Below are 21569 nucleotides of genomic sequence, written 5' to 3'. Positions count from 1 at the left end.
TAATTCTTGGGAGCCACTCTGATTAATGTACCCAGACAGACTTGGAACCCAGGCATCCCTACTCCCAGCCTCATGCTTTAACTAAAAGACCAACACTTCTGAATATAATTGTAATTACTATACCAACTTACAAGAAATCAAAACGAAGTGTCTAAAAGAGATGAAGTTAACTTGAAACCAATCAATTTCAAAACCTGAGTTAAAAGTAGATGCTTGTACTATACTTTCAAGCCTTCCGAGATAATTTGTTTCACAATCATTTTCCTATATTTAATGAATCTCCCCCTCTGAAGTATTATAGGAAACAGCAAGTAAAAAGCTTCGACAGCAATAAGATTTATTTTTTTAAACCTGATTATCTCTAAAAACAAATTGGAATTCACTGACATTTGATGTATGTTAGAACACAGAAAATATAGCGTGCCACTGGAATGCATGCAAAAGACAGAATCTCAGAACTGTCCCATTTAAAAATCAGTGCAGTTTAGAACTATTAAATCTATGCCTAAATTCAGTTACCCATGATTATATTAACCAATTTAAACAAAAACATAAGTAACCAAATATCTTTGAAAAGATTTGCCTGTCCCAAGCATTCCAGCAGGGAACTGCACATCCTGCAGCTCAATTTAAGTAGAAGAGACAGTCTAATGTATAAACCAAATGACAGCTCCATATGGAGACAACAGCACCATTCACACTTATGGTGATAATGGAACCATGGACAGGCAATAGCGAACTCTGAAAATTCATTAATATATTTAACTAGTTATACTGCAGCAAAAATACAAAAATTTGCAGTTTTCCTAAACGGCAGGGTTAAATATCAGTTTAGAAAGCTTTTCTGAGTAGTGAAAAGGGAGGATATGAACATTTTACCTTTAAGTTACCGAATGTTACAGTACTGCGCTAGGAATGGTTATGTTAGTTTGACTAAAACCTAGCAATCAGTAGCCTTCCAGTGTGGCTGACTTACAACAGCCAATTGAATAATTGCCCCATTATAAGTTATTCTTTGAAGTTAATTGAAATTTATATTTTATTCAACATGAAAAAGGAGTCAAGAGTTCAGGTTATCATTTTGAGAGCTCAACTCCCTTTCTAGGTCTGTGGAAGTTTTCAGATGAATAGTGGGGTTTTGTGACTTGCCCAAAGTCATATAATAAATGCATGATTTGTCTGGGAATAGAACCCAGGAATCCTAACTCCCAGTTCCCTTATTTAACCACCCCCTCTAAGATATATTGCTAGAAAACTGTATTTAAATTATTAATTTTTAACAAGAGTTGTCTTAATAGTGCAAAATTTAGGAGGTGTCAGGAATACTAGGGTTAGGTGTTATATATATCTATATCTAGAAAGCAATATATAAAACCACTTAAAATGTGTGTTTCCTATAGATACCAATAAAACAGCATTTCTTGGGTGCTGGAAGAACTTTCTACACAGATGTAAAGTGCTTCTGGTACAAAGAACCCACTTTTGCAAAACCCATTTGCCAACAGTAAATGTTAATCCAACCGTACCTTCATTCTGCTGGGTAAGTCTGGTTTGCAAATCTAAAGAAAAGAATGTATAGAAAATTAAATAAAAACACTAAACACTAGATCTTAACTGCCCACCTAAATCTAGGTTGGGCAAGATCTTCATGCAGATACACAACACCTCCAGTCTACTTCTATTTCTTCAGATAGGAGAATAAAGATAGCTTTGTTCCTTCTAATTTATCACATGGGAGGTGCTCAGATACTAGTGACTAGGAGGACCTATAACTACCTAGACAAATATTCTCCAAAGAGGTAGCATTCAATTAATGGACAGCAAAACAAACATGAAAATTCTTTGGTCCACACACTTTACCATAATCTGTTCTATTTATCCTCTTGATAAAGAACAATTTGGACACCAAAGTAGTAGAGAGAGCAGTTTTAACAAGCATTATACACCAACTATTTCTGTACTAGTAGTTTTATCTTCATTAGCTGGAATCTTCAATGTAATTTAAAAATAGAGGTTATCAATTTTAATTTAAAAAATACAAATAGATGTTTCAGCTAGCAACCTTTTCTTATAACAGAAGTCAATGCTGAACTATTACTTCAGTGCTTTCCAAGTTCAAAATAGTTTGAAAATATCTAAATAAGCCTCGAAGTATAGTTATCCATTTTACAAATGGGGGAAATGAGGCAGAGATAACATGACTTTAAGCATCACTACAGAACGCAATGACATTGCCCGGATTAAATTTGACGTTCAACCTACGCCTCTTTAAATCAGCAGGAATGGTAAACTGTGGGTTGCAAGTGATGTAAATATAACTTCCAGCTTTCTTCCTCCTGCCCAGATCTTCCATTAATTCACACAAACACACAAAAGGGAATTGTAATACTTTAAATGGGTGAGAATGGACATTTCAGAGGAGGGTGCATGAAATCTCAGATCTTGTTTTATTTTGTTGACTAGTCAGACACTTCACTATCTCCTCATAGAACAGTTTTTGTACACCTAATTATTTATGTCCCGTATCTGAAAGTGGTCTTATTGCAATAGGTGACCAGAACTCAACACAGTGGTCTAGGAGAGGGATTTATATGACTAGCATTTTCTGGATTCATTTGCTCTTCCAACCTATAACCAGATATAGTGCACTCATTTCCTCTATAGTCTGCCCTCATCCATACAGATATTCACTTTAGGCCCATGTACTGATTAATATATGGTTTGTACATAAAAATGAGACTAGAGTTAGGTTGTGAGTAGTTTTGAGGATGTGTGTGTACTGTAGTTGGCTTTATGTTGAAAGTGCAAAGAGGTTTTAAGAGGTGAGGCATCCAAGTGTGCAGTTATGACACTTGTATGAACGAAGACTGCTTTCCCTGGAGTTTTAGCGATTTCATTCATTGGAAATGCAATGGAACAACCTTAATTTTGTTTTAAGTAAAAAAAAGAAACCAAGGAATTCCCAGGTTTCTAAATAAATATAGATCAGTGAAGATATTCACATGACAGCTATCAGGATTGATCTGTACTAGTCTTCCCATGTCCTATTGTCCACTGTGAAGTCCCACTCCCTTTGCGATCCCTCGCACAGCTTCTCACTGCACTGGCATCCCTTCACAATGTCCCTTGCATCACAAACCAGTTACTTGCCCAAAGCCCCAATGAAGATTAGGTCCTCATTGGTGCTGGAAGCTGTACACAGCCCACTTAGGAGACCACCCAAAGGACACAAACAGACAAAGGATTGAGGGATAGAGTATTATGCAAGTAAGTGAACATGGCAACTGGCAGTTTTGTTATGTTTTTTGCTTTTTTAATATAACTATTTTAATGGTAACAGATTGGATGGGGGAAAAACTGGAATGGAGATAAGAGTAAGGGAACAGAAAAAGTAAGGGGGAAATGGACAGTCACAGTTCCTCATCTGCTTAGCCATGATGAGTAGGCAGGGTTTTCTTGATATCACAGCCAAAGTGAGTCTTGAGGAGGAGAGAGTTGAAGGGTGATATGGTAGTAGCTCTTATCTGAGAGTCTTCCCCATTTGACAAACTCACTGGGTGGTAAAAGGCAGCATGTAGATGAAATGAAGGTAGATGTCACCAATGTAGTAAGTTACTAGATCATTAGGTAGGGCAAAGCTAAGTTGTGAAGAGTCTTAAAGATAAAGAAAAGCATATGTATAATGAAGAGGTGAAAGGGGAAGATAATGGAGGGTCCTGAAGAGGACTGATGTGGCCAGGGCAATGAGTCAGAAAGATAACCTTAGCAACATTTTGTATGGATTTTTCAAGGGTAAGGTTGTAGTAGTCAATGCTAGACAAGAGGAGGTTGCAAATATCAAGATATAAAATAGAAGCACATGATTGAGAGATTTACATACATGGATGGAGAAGAAAGGTTGGATCTTTGAAATGTAACACAAGAAACTAGATGTAGTCATGACTTGCATGTGCAAACCTAAAGGTCAGTCGAAGACATCCAGGTTACAGATTTGAGAAGGTGGCACAATAGTATGATTGTACACCGTGATAGAGTTCAATAGCTCAGTTTGGGACTTGTTGATTTTAAACCCTGCAACTGACACCCATGAACAGGAAATGTCAAAGCATGACTATGGTAATTCCACATTAATAGGATACTACTGATCTGTGCCTAACAGCAAAAAAAAACAAGTTGTTTCTCCACTCCTGTCACGAGAGAGGCAGTGAGGACGCAGATTGCTAAGAATTATCTAATCTGTACAATGCGCTAGTAAGCGTACTACAGTATATTTGCAAAACAGCACAAACTGAACCACATTAAAATAAATGAAGAATACATTGTGATACGTTATCCTTATTTATGTTTGTAGATTTGCAGAGTTGAATAATTCACCATGACTGGGAGCTCTGCTGTGAACTACTATAGTTCTAATGTTAAATCACAAGATATAAAATATTTTCACCTCCCTTGAAGATATAAGCATGCTAAAAACAACATGCCAAAATAAATGGATCCTCAAATTCTTACCTGCCACAGCACCAAATGCTAAAGATCCACTCATCTGCAGAGCCTGTTGTGCAGCTGGGGGAATCTGCAAACCAGTACCTGCGATAGAAAGTACTAGTCTGAGTTCTTCACTTGGTAAGTAGTCTAGGAATTAAGTCTTGGGAAGTAGCCTAGCTTAAGAATCTTAGCGTTCTCAACATTAAAGGAAGTGAAATACTTCCTACTAAGTTAACCCCAATATTTTCACATAACCTATATTACCACACTTACCCTCTGCAAGTCTTGCCATCAACTGTAGACGACCAGTTGTTCCCAAGTCAATTCCAGTCCTTTCCAGTTCATCACTGTCCAAAAATGAACTAGCACTGGAAGCATCAGTGCGTTCTGTTACATGACCTACTTTCATTGGCCTGCCAGCTAGCTCAAATCCATTTAGTTGTTCCAAGGCTTTTTTGGCACACTCTGAATCTGAGAACTGTAGAATTATACATGGTCAGTGTCTAGCAAAGTTCACAAGGTACTTTCTATCAAACGTATTATCTATAAGAATATATCTGAGACACCTTTAACTTTAAAGAAGCAATTTAGGGATTTTTTGTTGGCATATCTATTCAATTTTTTAATGATCATCTTCTGTTCTAGGCATCTATTCCACAAATTAAAAATTCCAACATAAATCAAGGCCATGCCTTCAGCTTTCCTTCAGTGAGCGGTCAGGAATGAAGTCACTTTTCTTGGGTCATGCCCTTGTCTTGTGATCTCAATTACTGTAGCATGCTTTACATGTAGTTATGGGCCAATCAAAGCTTCAGGCAGTGCAGCATGCGGCTGCATGTCTACTTAGTCAGGTGTCAGCCACAGAATGCACATATAACAGTTACGTAGTTGTGGTGATTCCCCCCATCTGTTTCCATGTACAATAATCCAAACTTGGCTAACAGCTGAGAGCTCTTCCTTCCACCACATATTGCTGTGTCAGTTTAAACACTAGATCTTAGTTCCCAGTTTTGAACATCTGCGCCTGGCTAGATGTGCTCTCCTTCAAAACCCCTAGCCTCTGCCATTTGATTCCTCTAACAAAACCTAAGTCTGATGACCTTCAGGACTTCGCGCAAAGGCCTATTTCCACTCAAGCTTTTCCTTGAAGGGGTGGTGACATAGCTTACTGAGGTAATTGGTAATACTGGTCATGTGTGAGTTTACTTTGTTTTTAAATACCGTACTTAATCGCCAATTTGTTAATTAACCATATGTGATGCCACCAATCCAGGATTGGAAGGCAGACTAAAGAGACATGCCCCAAGGGTTGGGATTGTCCAAAGTGAATAAAATATTTCTAACATACAGAGTGATCTGTGTTGCTGTAAGAGTGCTTTAAGGAGCTGGACCACAAAGAGCTAGCTATTCCTTGGAGAAAAGCAATCGGGTTATACAAAGCTCTTTTTTGTTTAAATCACATAGAAACCATCTGAAGAAGTTTTCTAATCTCAGTTTAAACCTCTGACTCTGGGCAGTTTGTTTCTGCCTGAGCTCTGAAATGCCCATGTTCAATCAGTGGGATTTTGGGTCACCAACCTAACCCACAACTCTGCTAACTTATTACAAGTCAAAATCTTACCGTAATAAATCCATATCCTTTGGAGCGTCCAGTTTCACTATCCATCATCAGTTGAATGCTTTCAATCTAAAAAATGAAAAAAAATTAGACTATCACACATTACATCCCATAAAGACAAATGAGCAGTTCAATTTAGCCTCCTCCCACACAAGTTTTTTGAATACATCACAAGTTATCGAACAAAAGCATAAAACAGCTGGTATAAACACATGGTCCATAAAGACAGGTTTCAGAGTAACAGCCGTGTTAGTCTGTATTCGCAAAAAGAAAAGGAGTACTTGTGGCACCTTAGAGACTAACCAATTTATTTGAGCATGAGCTTTCGTGAGCTGCAGCTCACTTCATCGGATGCATACCGTGGAAACTGCAGCAGACTTTATATATACACAGAGAATATGAGCTCCATAAAGGAGCTTAAAAGCTTTTGCTGGAAGTTTTTTTACTCAAAAAAGGTGGAGCTGGTAAAAGCATCTACATTAGCATAAAGGTAACTTGTAATTTACTAAAAGTGAGACATGCAGGGTCCTCTGTTGAGTGCACCAAAACAGCCTCAGGTATGTTCAATTTATTTTTATGGATTATTTTAGGCTCCTCAGCCAGCCAATGGCTTCCACTCAGATGTGACCTCTTAGCACATACTATGATAGCACAGCCATCATCAATTGCTGATTGTTACATCAACTCAGATACAAGCAATTGCAATTTTGTACAATGTATCAAATTATAAAATGAGAATCTAGTAGGAGCTAAACTAAAAAAAAGTATAAACATTGGAAGTCATATCCTTGCCTGCTGCTATTTTGGGCAGTGAACAGAATTTCACAAGTTACTGAGTTTTTGAAAAAAAAACTACTATTTGCAAATAATCTGTAACCATAAAGTATCAGATTGTTATACATCCGTAAAGGGGGGGGAGGAGGAATAATAAAGGAGATGATTTTAAAAACCCATATCTAAATCTACATTCCATTTTCTTAAGTCTTTCTTGAAGACTTCAACCCTATCCCCTCCTGGCCTATACTATTCCTCTTACCAAAGCTTGATCAAGATAAAACAAAATGGAACACAATTAACAATTTCTTACAGTTCTCTAAAGGATATTCTTTTAACAAGGCTGTAACTTAATCATAGAATCACAGACTTTAAGGTCAGAAGGGACCATTATGATCGTCTAGTTTGACCACCTGCACAATGCAGGCCACAAAATCTCACCCACCCACTTCTGTAACAAGCCCCTAACCTATGTTTGAGCTGTTCAAGTCCTCAAATCGTGGTTTAAAAGACTTCAAGGTGCAGAGAATCCTCCAGCAAGTGACCCGTGCCCCATGCTGCAGAGGAAGGCAAAAAGCCCCAGGGCCTCTGCCAATCTGCCCTGAAGGAAAATTCCTTCCCGACCCCAAATACGGCGATCAGCTAAATCCTGAGCATGTGGGCAAGACTCACCAGCCAGACACCCAGGAAAGAATTCTCTGTTGTAACTCAGATCCCAACCCATTTAACATCTCATCACAGGCCATTGGTCATATCTTCTGCTAATAGTTGAAGATCAATTGATTGCCAAAATTAGGCTATCCCATCGTATCATCCCCTCCATAAACTTATCAAGCTTAGTCTTGAAGCCAGATATGTCTTTTGCCCCCACTGCTTCCCTTGGAAGGCTGTTCTAGAACTTCACTCCTCTGATGTTCAGAAACCTTAATTTAAGGCAATATATGTACTCAGATTTTATTTAATAGGCATTTGACTAGTTAAGGAAGAATTTAAGGAGTAAAGTGTCCCACCAAGTAGTAAATACAAGCAGTACACAAAAATGATTTTTGAGAAGCTAGATAAGCAGAGATGGAAGTGGGTTGCAAATTACATTCATTTAGTCTTTTTAAAAAATACAGCACTCAGACTGTAGACTATTGCAGACATCTCTAAGAATCGTTATACACATGCCCATCTGTAACTTTAATTTGTGTGTGCAAAGGGACACATTTTAACAGTTTCATTATATAATCCATGCAATACACTAGTTATCTTAGTGTTATCCAAAGATTTAGCCCATATTTGTACATTACAAGGAGTTTAACTATAAGGCTATGGTTATGAATTAGTATGCAATGAAAACAAATATGACTTTTTTGCCCAGAGTACCCATAATTTCAAATTCTACATTTTACTTGTTAATTTCAATAATTTGTTTTAATTTCCTTTACTCAGCATTAGCAAGAACCTTTCCTAGAAAGGGTTATGTTATATGGGTTGCTATTACAAAAACTACTCTGAAGAGATATGTTCAGTTTGAAATAGTTAAAAATAGAGTGTGAAGTCTCATTTATTGCACCTCCCTTGGAATTTCTGCCATGTTCTGTTTTAGGATCACGTAAGAGGAAGATTGGCCAATAGCTGGCGAGACACATGATCAAAGGTGAGTTTATGGTGGGAGAGACTAAAGCATGTTTGTATTACAAGAGGAAGAATCAGAGGAGAAAGGTGAGAGTAGGGATGAAAATGGTGGCAAGGAAGATCAGGAGACAGGATGAGAGCTGGAAGCGGTAACAGGAGGAGATCTCAGTTTCAGTGTTGACAGAAAAGGCAGGAGAAGTAAATGGAAGTGAGAGGAGGTCCCATCAGATTTCTAAAATTTTCTTTTGGAAAAAGTCAGCAAGATCCAGAGCAGAGAGGGAGAAAGGAACAGGAAGCGGTGGAGAAGAGGAAAGTGGCAAAAAGCTATCCAGGGTTGCCCAGACAGATACCTGATCTGGGGGGGAAGGGTCAGGGATCATAGACAGTTGGTCACAAATAAGATTCTCTGGTTGAGATAAAGCTTGGGCTTAGTATGACTTCTGCTGGTATTTGATTTTGTTGGAGATTTACGGAGTGAAAAGTTGTATCTTTTCCTTTTAGGGGAGAATACACAACTCTTGGGGCCAGGATGGAGGAGACAAATGGAGCCCAAGAATACATCATTCAAGCTGTTAGCTACAATGCAGAAAGCATCAGAAGAGATTTATGTATACAATTTTTAGAAACTGTCGAGTAGGTGGCTGACTGGATATTTGTGAGCTACTGAATGGCTTGTTTGGTATGTACAGGAAGTAGATTGTTGCAACAATTTGAGATTCCACAGCTCAAAAGGATCTTCCTGACTACCTCCTCAACCTCATGATCCAAAAAATGAAAGGGAAACATTTGCCTCAAAAGGGGAGGCAATCATAAGATCTGACAAACCATAGCTAGTTTAAGTACACAGAATTCCTTAAACATTAAAATGCGTCACCTAATCTTAGCTTGACAGGTTAGTCCCTGAATTCTCAGCTCTCCACATCACACCTACCTGTTCAATAAAAATGGTTGAGTATTATTGAAAATATCTTAATTTTAATACAAAATCCCTTATTTGTTTTCAGATGTAATCAGAATACTTAACCCCTACTGGATTTATAAACATGCACATACATATGAGAACAGGAAGAGAAAATTTTTGTAGATGTGGAATTTATATACAATCAGGATGCCCTTTCAGTCCTTTGCATTTATTATATGAAACAGGATCTAAAATAAGAGTAATCGCAACATGCACTTCATAACACCTCTGTCATCAATAAGAACTCACCCGACCAAATGGTTCAAAGATTCCACGAAGCATATCTTCAGTTATGTTGAAGTGTAATGATCCTACATACAGTCTCATGGGCCCAGCACTGCCTTTCTGTAGGTTATTGGCCATTGCTGCTGCTCTGTTTTTCTCTGCCTAGGGACAACAAAATTCCCATTGTCCGTAACAGCCTAAGTAAAAATCTACTAAATCTAGTAAATTCACTAAAAAGTGGAAGCTCGAAAACTCTCAGTAAAAATGGCTTGTATATAGGCTAACTTTAATAACTTAAATGCTATGAAAAGTCCATGCTCTTGATTAGAATTATGCAACTAGAAATATGCCTGAAATGGAATGAACTGATGTAGATTATTGGTTTCTCTAGTAAACAGAATGCAGTTTGCTTGTTAAATATGCATGACTACTACACATAGGATATGTACTATTGTATAAGTCAGTTAACAGTCCCCTTCTTAGCCTTAATTCCCTTATTTACCCTCTACATATCACTCTGTATTGATTTGTCTAGTTTTATTTCGACTCAGTTTTCTGTGCCTGGCAGTATTTATTAAAACTGAAGCAACCACTTCAGTTAAGGTTACAGAAATGTTTCAACTGTAACTCAATTTTCAGCTATTCAACCATACAACAGTAGAAACAAGACTGGAGTCCAGCCATCCCATTCTCTGGCCTTTAGTGTGATTTGTGCTATCCCTTAATATAATTAACAGTAACAACATTAGTACAACTTTGGCATAAATATGGAGAAATTAATTTTGAAATGGAATATGTGTACCTCTGCAAATTAAGTAAGTCTCACTGAAATCAACAGTGCTTCAAGGATGTGTATATTACCTCTTGGTCAAGCAGCAGATGCTGCAGTATAAATGTTACATAATTCTATGACTAGTATACAACCAACCACAACTTACTTGCGATGCTTGTACTATGATTGGTACTCCCAGAACACGCTGTCCAGTTAGTCCTATTGCAAGAGGCACTGAACTAACATCAACAAATTCTACATAAGCAATTCCCTTGGAACGTCTTGAATTTCTATCAGAGATCATCCGCACATCACGAACCTACAAGAATGAAAATCTCAGGTTTATCATTAATCTCTATTTGGCACAATTAACTTTTATATAGTTACTAAGGGACTTCATGAATATGTACAGGAAGATAGCTATTGTTTGACTCAATACAGATGCTTAATGATTTCATAACTGTGTAATAACTCTACAGACTTGATACACAGTCACACTACCTTCTAAACCAACACATCCCAAAAAAAGTTAGCTTCATGAAAGTCATCTTTGGACTGACAATTTTGACATAAAACTGAAGGTAGTAAGGAAAAAGGGTTGTAAATTCCAGTTTGTCAAAGTTGTTGCATCACTACAAATTTTCTAACAGCTCACCAGAAGGGGCTACCATATTAAAAAGGGACCGAAGCTTAAAATTCCATCTTATGCTGCAGACCCACATGCAAAGATAAAATCTTACTTCTTATTGCAACAATACATGGAGGACCTAATTAGAATTACTTCCATTGCATTGGTCACTGGACAAATGTAGGACACAGGCAAGTCCCCCATGAGTTAAAGCTCTGATTTTGCAAACCAGTCCGGACACAAAACTCCTAACTAAATATGAATTCCACATGCAGAGGATCTGCAATAGGAGGCCACAATTTTGTAGAGGGCTTCAATATTGGAAATGTCACTGATCCTGCACACAAACAATATTTATATGCTCATTTAACCCACCCTCAATTACCTTTCCTACAGTAGAGAAAAATTCTTCCAAGTCTCTTGGCCTAATTCTTGCAGCCAACTGCATACAGAACACTGTTCGAGCATCTCTCTCTTCAGGGGTCAAATTATCAATTGGCTCTCTGCAAAAAAAAAAAAAGAAGAAGAAACTCGGTTCTGATTTAAGGCAACTCAGTTTGGGCAAATGCAGAATTATATGTCATTTAAGCCTGACAAGAAGTCAAAACATCTACCTAACTTTTTTATAAGTTATGAGCCAAGATTTAAAAAGAGAACCTAAATGTAGTCCTTTAAAATGATATTCACAAGTCGTACCACACAAGTATCCCCACTAACTTTAAAGGGAGGTGCTTAGCACTTTGTTAACAAACAAGTGCCTTTTTTTTTTTAAAGTTTATATTGCAGAACTGGCTAGAAGACTCAACCACATTAGGGCCCCATTGTGACAGGCATTGAACAAACACTGTAAACTCTTTGGGGTAGGGTTTGTCACTTTACTATATAAAAGACAATATGCAAAAGACAGAGAAGGTAAGTGGGGGGAGTGAAGAAACAGGTAACAAAATAGGATATTTTGTCACAGACTGTTCATTTCTTAAGACATGCAGAAGCAATGATCACAATAACTAGGGACCTAATTTTATACAATTATTTTTGAAGACACACAAGTGACTACAGCCAAGATTTCAGAGAATAAGAGTCCTAGCTGGCTGTGTGGCCATTTCACACAAGTATACTGACTATCACTGTTGTATCAGTAAGTAATGCCAACATGTCCATATACAGAAAGTCCCGACTGTTTAAACTTGGTCATGTGATATTTTAGTTTCAGCATTTGTTACCACCAAAAATGTAAAAAAATCCAAAGATGCAAAGAGTAGAAGTTCTAACAAAACAATCAAGTAAACTGCTAACAGAATAATTGCTATAAAATTGAATAATTACTGTAGTCACTTGTCCTAGCAGCACTGTTTTAGTAGCATGGAACATGTCAAAGTGCAGCGTGTGTTAGGGCTGCACCACTTTTTTTTAATTAAAAATAAAAAACTTAGATTCTGAAGAATATGATTACGCCATATAGACTTCATATACATTATACAGGGCAGATCTAGCCCAGATCATGGGTGTTTGACACCCATGTATTAATCTGACTTTACACACTGGAGTTGAACTTTCAGTACCACATTCAGTGAAACTAAGGGTGTGGAATTTAGGATTTGACACCACACGGTGTAAGAAAATAAATATTTAGGCTAAGTATGAGGAAAACCTTCCTGACAGTGAGATGTGTTAGACTGGGAAACAGTCACTCAGTTTCATTGTGTTACATACAGAGTAACATACTGTAGATAAAAATCACACACTTGTAAGTTGATGGACTGGATGACCAAAGTAATATTTTTCCATCTCAGCTTTTATGATTCTATAAATGAGACTCATGAGAAAAAATGAGCCAATTTCAACTGGGTAAACTATAACCTAATTCAAATAGTCTTAAATATGAAAAGCAAGGCAAGATTTATGCAAAACAATTTTGCAACAGTGAACAAGGTGTTTACAGTAATTGAATTTATTAAATTTTATGGATATTCCTTCAGCAGAAAAACAATATATATTTCCCCCCTCAAGCCCTCCCTTCCATGCCAAGCACCATGGATACCTATATTGATCAGACAGATCGATTTGGACACTGGCAATCCTAAATCTGGCTTGCACAGAAAGTAATTGTGCAGTTCAAGATGCAGCATCATCTCACATAACATTCAGCATAACAAGACTAATTACAAGCTAAGAAATAGCGTGAAAATAGCTACCTAACAGGGCTCTTGTCTTTTCTGAATGGACTTTTGCTTCTGGAGCGCCGTCTGCTGTAAACATTAAAAAATACTTACTAGATTATCAAAAAAAATACAAAGTAGCTTAATTTTTAGTACAGACACTTAAATAGCCACAAAAATAGAAAACTCAGAAACCTTAATTTGATGCTGTGAGGCAGACCAATCTTCCCTCTGATAGCACTGTTGAATTTTGGACCAGAACTAAGGTAAAAACAAAGAAGAGCTTGTTATAAATCCAGTACATGACTAGGAAAAATATAGTATCCTGCCAACCTAATGCTTACGGACGTCCCTGTTTTTTAATTGTTATATGGGCACAAATACAGTTCAAGACAAGTAGTGCTAACTCAAGAATATTAGTTTGACACAAATTATAAGAAAAGGTTATCATTTGTTCATTCCAAGGATCCTCTATTTTCCTATACTTATTTTAATACTATTTCTGCATATACATATATGTAATTAGAGGCTTTAACACACATGAAGCGCAACTGTGAGCCAACCTCTTAAATAAATATCTCTTGTTAACTAAAGATATTCTCATCTACTGTTAGCTACACCGTGCCACCAAGTGGCAATGATGCAGCTCAGGCAGAATGCCATCATCCACAAAGATCACAGACTCAAAAACTGATTAGAAAACAAACTTTGAAAAAAAATATGCTCCATTGCTTGCAGACAGCTTTTTCATGGAACAGGTAGTCCTTAGCTACCAACTAGGTATCTTCCTTCTGGAATAGTTTTGTCCATTTTTTTCTACATACCTCTGTTTACTTCCTGCTTTGTGCACCAGCATCAGCGATGTCAGCAAAGCTCTGGGAATACAGTTTGTTAGTTAACGCCTGATGCAAGTTTGTTAGTTAATGCCTGATGCAAGCCCAGCAGGAAGAGGGTAGTTCATATTTTTTATGGATCCCATAGAAGTTTCTTTTTAGAAGCAACAGCAATCAACTTAAGAACCTGCACCCTACTAGAAACTATCATCCAGTTTTTTAAGTGTTAAACCTTCAACATGACCTGTTTTAACTACTACTAAGTGTCTTTTACCAGGACTTTAATAGATAATTTCCTTTCATCCTAATCCAAACTAAAAAGTTATATTCTGATTTTATGCTACTTTTTTTCTATCAATTTTTAGTTCAATTTAATCAAAATATAGGTTATTTGCTTGTAGTTTAGGATAAAAACAAAATTACTATAGTAACTGAAATATATTACATTACTTCCATTGTTCTCCTTACTGCCTTGTAAACTGCAACATTACTTTGAACACTTGTTCAAAGTAAAAAGTAAACTGACTAGTTTAGAAAGTACATAGTTCAGTTCAAACTTTTACAATATTGATGTGAAACATGCTCAATTGTACATTAAAATAACCTACTATGGGCTTCTATAGCGGCCTCTGAATCTACGTTCTCTACTTCTAGAGCGGCTACGTCTGCGTTCTTTGCTTTTGCTGCGTTTCCTCTCCCGGCTTTTGCTCTTTTTCCTCTCACGATCACGGCTTCGTTTGCGCTCTTTACTTTTGCTCCTCTTCCTCTCATGACTGCGACTTCTGCTCTTGCTCTTTTTTCTCCTAAGAAAATACAACTTACGTTACAGATGTAAAGAAATCTCAATGTTGGCGTCTATCATTATGCATCAGCTTTCCTCATCTAATTAGTCCGTCTTCTCCCTGACGAACAATGTACTAATTTTATTTTCGCAACCCGTAATGCCACAGACACTAACATAGGAACAGCGACATTATCAGTTTTTATATGCTTGATCAGCCATTAGCAGAAGAGATAATTTCAGAACGCTTAAAATTTGAGCATGAATGCTCCCTAGTTTCAAGCTCTCTCATCTTTTGGCTTTGTAAATATTAAAAAATAATATTTCCAATGAGCATCCAAGCTTTCAACATCTGCTAAGATGGAGAGTCAAGTGGGGCTGCCTTTTCATAGTAAAAATAAGGCAAAAAGGACAAATTACCTATTTTTTTTTATCCTGACAGACATCTTGAAATTTTGCAGCATTACTGTCACAGCAACAATATGCAACTGTGTTCACTTCCTATTAACTACAGAATTCCAGAAGAGCTGTTTAAATTTCACAAACCTGAAACTGTTCACTGCTTATAAACTAAAATAGTAGTTACTTTTCTAAAAGATCACCACTGTACACAGAGACCCAAACAAATATAGCTGGACCGAAAGGAGAGGAACAATAAGTCTGTCACACAATTCGATCCTTTCCATGTGTTTGGCTGCCCCTTCCCCCCAGAAAAACCCAAAACTTAGGCACCAGGAGCTGAAGACTGTCCTACTGTCTCCACAACAAACAGAACACTTCACAAAGCGATCACTCTATATCTGACCTATCAGTCCCCATCTTCAGAGGAAACCTGCATGACACTTTCAAAAGACGAGTCTGGGAGGTTAAATTCATAACTTCGCTAGTCAAAAATCACAGACTGAATACACACACTGGATTTATGGCTTATTACAACCACCTATAACCCACTAACAACCCCCCCCTCCCCCAATGACTGAAGGGGGATTAATGAGCTGCTTCACATTGAATGGTCCCTTGAAATGTGTTAACTATTGATGCTAAATCAATCTGTCCCACCTTGTGTTTAGCTGTGACACTCTGAGTACGTTTCCCTGGCATGAAAGAGAGCTTGTGTAAACTTCTCTCACCAACAGAAGTTGGTCCAATAAAAGATATTACCTCACCTACCCAGTCTCTCTAATAACCTGAGAGCGACACAGCAACAACACTGTAAATAAAAGATGTGGCATTTTAAAGGACAGTCAACTTAAAAAAAAATCACACTTTTTTTCAAGTTTTAGAAAAAAACAAACCAAAGTAAAAGTAAAACAGACTTCTTTAACAAAGAATATTTTTGAAGAGCTTTCTGTTAGGGCTGTCAATTAATCGCAGTTAATTCAAGCGATTAACTCAAAAAACTTAATTGCAATTAATCACAGTTTTAATTGCACTGTTAAAAAATAGAATACCAATGGAAATTTATTAAATATTTTGGATGGTTTTTTACCTTTTCATATATATTGTATTCTGTGTTGTAATTGAAATCAAAGTGTATATTTATTACAAATATTTTCACTGTAAAAATCAAACAAAAGAAATTGCATTTTTCAATTCACCTCATACAAGTATGGTAGTGCAATTTCTGTCATGAAAGTGCAACTTACAAATGTAGATTTTTTTTTTTGGTTACATAACTGCACTCAAAAACAAAACAAAGTCCACTCAGTCCTACTTCTTGTTCAGCCAACACTAAGACAAACAAGTTTGTTTACATTTAAGGAGATAATACTGCCCTCTTCTTTTTTACAATGTCAACAGAAAGTGAGAACAGACATTTGAATGGCACTTTTGTACCCGGCATTGCAAGGTATTTAAGTGCCAGATATGCTAACCATTCATATGCTCCTTCATGCTTCGGTCACCATTCCAGAAGACATGCTTCCATGCAGATGACGTTTGTTAAAAAAAAAAAGATGCGTTACTTAAATTTGTGACTGAACTCCTTGTGGGAGAATTGTACGTCCCCTGCTCTGTTTTGTTTGCATTGTGTCATATTTCACATTATAGCAGTCTTGGATGATGAGCCAGCACATGGTCATTTTAAGAACACTTTCACTGCAGATTTCACAAAAACCCAGAGAAGGTACCAATGTGAGATTTCTAAAGATAGCTACAGCACTTGACCCAAGGTTTAAGAATATGAAGTGCCTTCCAAAAATCTATGGGGTACAAGGCATGGATCTTGCTTTCAGAAGTCTTAAAAGAGTAACACTGAGGTGAAAACTACAAAACCCGAACCACCAAAAAAGAAAATTAACCCTCTGCTGGTGGCATCTGACTCAGATAAAGAAAATAAACATGGATCAGTCCACACTGCTTTGGATTGTTTTCAAACAGAACCCATCATCAGCACGGACGCATGTCCCCTGGAAGGGTGGCTGAAGCATGAAGGGACATATAAATCTTTAGTTTATCTGGCAAGTAAATATCTTGTGACGCCGGCTACAACAGTGGCATGAGAACACCTGTTCTCACTTTCAGGTAACATTGTAAATAAGAAGCTGGCAGCATTATCTCCTGCAATGTAAACAAACTTGGTTGTCTGAGAGAGAGACTGAACAAGAAATAGGACTGAGAGGACTTATAGGCTCTAAAATTTTAGATTTTATTTTTTAATGAAGTTTTTTGTACATTTGTAAGTTCAACTTTCATGATGAAGAGACTGCACTTCAATACTTGTATTAGGACAACTAAAAATACTATTTCTTTTTTGTTTTTTTACAGTAAAAATACTTGTAATCAAAAATAAATATAAAGTGAGCATAGTACACTTTGTATTCTGTGTTGTAACTGAAATCCATATATTTGAAAATTTAGAAAACATCCAAAAATATTTAAATAAATGGTATTCTATTAACAACAGTGCGATTAATCGCGATTAATTTTTTTAATCGCTGACAGCCCTACTTTCTGCGTGAGCATTTCAAAACACTAGTCTGTTTCACTCTTTCTTTCTTGCTGAGTGAAAGGTCCACAAAAGAGGGAGAGAAAAGCCATTGGGAGACAGGACAATTATAAAATCAAGACGAGAGATTTCACAGGAAGATCCAACGCAAACATTTTTTAGAAATGTTTAGATTTTATTGTATCCTTTTAAAACTACTCTTAAGTTATATCTCAGTCATTACACCCTCCTACAATCCATGCTCTCTAATATCTTCATGAAACCACCGAGAACTGGTAAGAGAACACAGCTGAAGTGACAACAACAATGGCCAGCTCTACATCTCCTTTACATCAGACAAAAAGTAGTCTCCCATCTTTTTCCACGCTTTGCCGAAATCAGCAACTGGACGAAGACCAACTGGCGAAAGCTGAACCCAGGCAACACTGAGGTGAGGATGGTAGTCAGAGGGAAGCACTTTGAACAACTCCACTCTTATAACATCCCCCTCTATCACTGGCATCCACCCTCGGATACTTACCTGAACTTGGGTGTCTTACTTCCACTGCTAATGAATGGCTATGTAGCCATCATCCTGACAACAGTCACTTGGATCTATTTACAGCCAGAAAATTGACCACATTCGCACAAAGATTCAACGACTGATCCACAGTCATGACTGCTGCAACTATCACCATCCTGGTCAGGTGGTCGGTAATATATCCCTACTGCTATATTCTTATTATTAGAGCATGGAATTACTATCCATAGACATTCTGTGGTATAGTTTCGTTCATTTAAGATTTTTACTTCATTTGATTCTACGCTTTAGCATATAGTGCCATTTCCCCAACCAGCACAACCTGTTCTGAAATATTTTGTACCCTAGTATTACTATGTCCCATTGATTATCCTCATTCCACCAAGTTTCTGTGATGATTATATCTATATTATCTCTAATGCTTCCTGGACTTCTCTCTCACCACTGTCCTCTCCCCTGGCCCGCACCCTCAGTACCCACCACAGCACAGGACTCAGAAGAAGGCCAGATTGTTTTTACAAATGTTTATACCATGAACACCGCTCTTAACTAAAGCTCCCCCTCCCCTCCGTCTGCTTTCCTTTTCCTCCCTTTGCTTCCCCAGCAACAAATCCACCCCAAAACAGAAGGAATCTCTCAATAATGCCAACCAGACAAATCTAATTATCTATAAAATGATTTTGCACAGAAAGAGCCAAAGGTGGAGGTGGAATAGAGTAATACCCAGCTCTCAATTACTGCTTTTCATCAGTAGATCTCAAAACACTTCACCAACCAGGTCAGTGAATTAACTTCTATCTTAACTATGGAGCAACAGAGCAACTAACCCCTCTTTTTAAAAAACAAAAAACAAACAATAAAAACCCCACACACACCCCATGCACCCCCTCCCCCACAACCAGGAAACAGTGAAACTAGCTATATGCAAAATACTGCCAAATGCACCAAGTAAAATGAAAGACAAGAGCAGCTTTAATCTTTAATTTACAGTAATCTTTGGTGTTATAAATAAAATCAGATAGAGGGAAGTATGATTTTTTTTTAAGTCAATAGTTGTTTGTACTAAAAGGACACTATCTTGGATTTAATCAAGAAACTTGCCTGCTCATTCCATTCTTTCATGTAATTAGGTGAAACTTGCTGTTTCTTTCTGTTTTAACAGAAATGCTACAGGCTCAATAGAAGGGGCATCAACCATAATGGTCTATTTTAAATTAATCATACTGGGTGAAAAATTGTTGTAGAACCGTTACTCAGAAGTGCTTTGGGGACCAAAAAGAAAACCTCGGAGGAGCAAAACCCACAGAAGAGGAATTTTCTCAAATAGCATATAGCAGCAGGATCAAAAGTGCAGACATGAAGCATGAATAAGAAATGAGAGATGCTGCAAAGTACGGACAGCTCGTCTGCTGCTGGTCAGAAGCAGTCATCAACCACTGCAACAGAACTGCTGACCATTAGCAACACATCCAAATGTATGAAATGACGAAGTGTGTCTCAACTGTTTCATCCTCTCCACCATCTTATTTACCTACATTTTCTGGCTTCTCAACATATTACTCTGACTTAGACAGAATCCCTATGAAACAATAATACATTTTCCTGTTTAATTTTCAAGCTAAAAATAATGCAATTAGGAAGCTTCCTCTCCATCCCCTCAAATGAAAATGCTACTACTCAAGGAATAGTACCGAACACTGAGTGGCCATGGATCCATCACTTCTACCCTCTCTTTCCCTCCCTCTCAAATACACTGCCTCACATTAGGCATTTTTTTTGAGTACATATGATCAAGCAGCATCTTCAACTAACAAAATATGGCCATCATTCCTAGCAGCTACTGCAATGTTTCACTCTCAACAGCAGCTGTTAAAGAGTTCAGAGCTTATTTCCAATGCTCTCAGTAGGGAAACTCCCCACCGTCCTTCACAAGTGTGTAGAACATGGCACAGAGCAAGAACACTGGGGAAGTATATGTTTCTGCACTTCAGAAAAACCCTTCCATTTAGCATTAGTCACTTTACTTCTCTGTACTGATGTTTCCCATCCCATCTTTTGACAATCTTATCTATTTAGAATGACTAAGTTCTTATTAGGCAGCGATGTCTTACTATGAATTTGGTCAAGGCATAATGCAATGAGGCCCCGCTCTAGGTAAGGGCCTCTTGGCACTACCATAATACAAAGAAGCTGCACATCCCATCACCATCCAGCTACTGCTGAGGCAATAATTAAAGCAATACCTCTGTTAGAAAAGTGAGGAATTGGTTTCATTAATCCAAAAAAACAAAAGACCACAGGCTTGGTCATTCAGAATCTCATCGGGAGCAGAAAAACTTAACACTATTTTCCAATTTTTTTTTTAAACTCATCACTTAAGCTAATACCCAAAATTGTTACAACTAAGAACAGACTAAAAAAACGTTTCCATATACTTTGTGCATTTAACAATATGGCAGTATAAACACTGTTCTGGTAGAACCATCCACAGATACAAAATTTGTATCTGCACCAGATCCGTGATTGGCAAACATGGCCCATGGAGGCGGATATCCAGAGGATATCCACAGATTTGCCAGGCTTTAATAGTTGGGTTTGTTTTTTGCAGTAGTGCCTATATTCATGTGGCACTTTCCAGACAGAGAAGGCATGATTTCAGTTCTGAGAAAATTAGTCTACCCCCATCAGTGATTTTATTCTATTGTCCAGGAGTCTCTCACGCTGCAACAAGAAACAAACGTCCTAAGACAGAAAAACGTGACAGTAATACTCACAAAATAGACAGAGGATCTCAGGGACAAGTTTTGTACCTGAAGTTGTTTAAAAACTGATTAGATTGAGTTGAGTGTCCCTTTATTTCTCTAGTGTGAAAGAGGGATGGACAAGTTGCTGTTATGCTATCTTACGTACAAAATGAGCTTTAAGAAGTCTTCTTACTCTTTGTCCAGTGAGGCAACGTTGGTCAAGAAAAACTGTGGCCTCAGATCACACTTTCACTCACACCTGTGATTTTAACAGTTAGTGGCAGCAGATGGTGGGTAGATCAGACAAACATGTTCCACCTACTGCTCCATCAGTTGGAAAAGCTCCATGCATGCCAAATCCTTAGCTCCATGGTATATTAATACTGTTAGACTTCCAAAGGACTGTTACACTTGTCGACACCAAACATGTGAACCACTCAGCAATGTGTTATATTTGCAGCTAGTCTTCAGTAAGTATAGCAAGCATTTTGTTCACAGAATG

General features: G+C 37.5%; 1 protein-coding gene across 9 annotated transcripts in view; it reads right to left on the bottom strand.

The window, feature by feature from the left end:
* The window catches only part of RBM39 (RNA binding motif protein 39), a 49185-nt gene that overhangs the window by 14493 nt on the left and 13123 nt on the right, over window positions 1-21569 (bottom strand). For 6 of the 9 annotated variants that reach the window (XM_073309980.1, XM_073309981.1, XM_073309982.1 and 3 more), the window contains 10 exons: window positions 14684-14878; window positions 13438-13503; window positions 13279-13332; window positions 11469-11586; window positions 10622-10774; window positions 9708-9845; window positions 6107-6172; window positions 4759-4963; window positions 4510-4587; window positions 1527-1559 (listed from right to left, as the gene is read on the bottom strand). In XM_073309980.1, the coding sequence (XP_073166081.1) occupies window positions 1527-1559; window positions 4510-4587; window positions 4759-4963; window positions 6107-6172; window positions 9708-9845; window positions 10622-10774; window positions 11469-11586; window positions 13279-13332; window positions 13438-13503; window positions 14684-14878 (1106 nt within the window). The remainder of the gene's footprint in view (window positions 1-1526; window positions 1560-4509; window positions 4588-4758; window positions 4964-6106; window positions 6173-9707; window positions 9846-10621; window positions 10775-11468; window positions 11587-13278; window positions 13333-13437; window positions 13504-14683; window positions 14879-21569) is intronic. The other 3 variants (XM_073309984.1, XM_073309986.1, XM_073309988.1) reach the window with 3 other exon arrangements.

This window comes from Lepidochelys kempii, chromosome 13 (assembly GCF_965140265.1).
Source record: "Lepidochelys kempii isolate rLepKem1 chromosome 13, rLepKem1.hap2, whole genome shotgun sequence".
In the NCBI taxonomy this organism is placed as follows: Eukaryota; Metazoa; Chordata; order Testudines; family Cheloniidae; genus Lepidochelys; species Lepidochelys kempii.
This window is presented reverse-complemented; position numbering and strand designations above follow the sequence as displayed.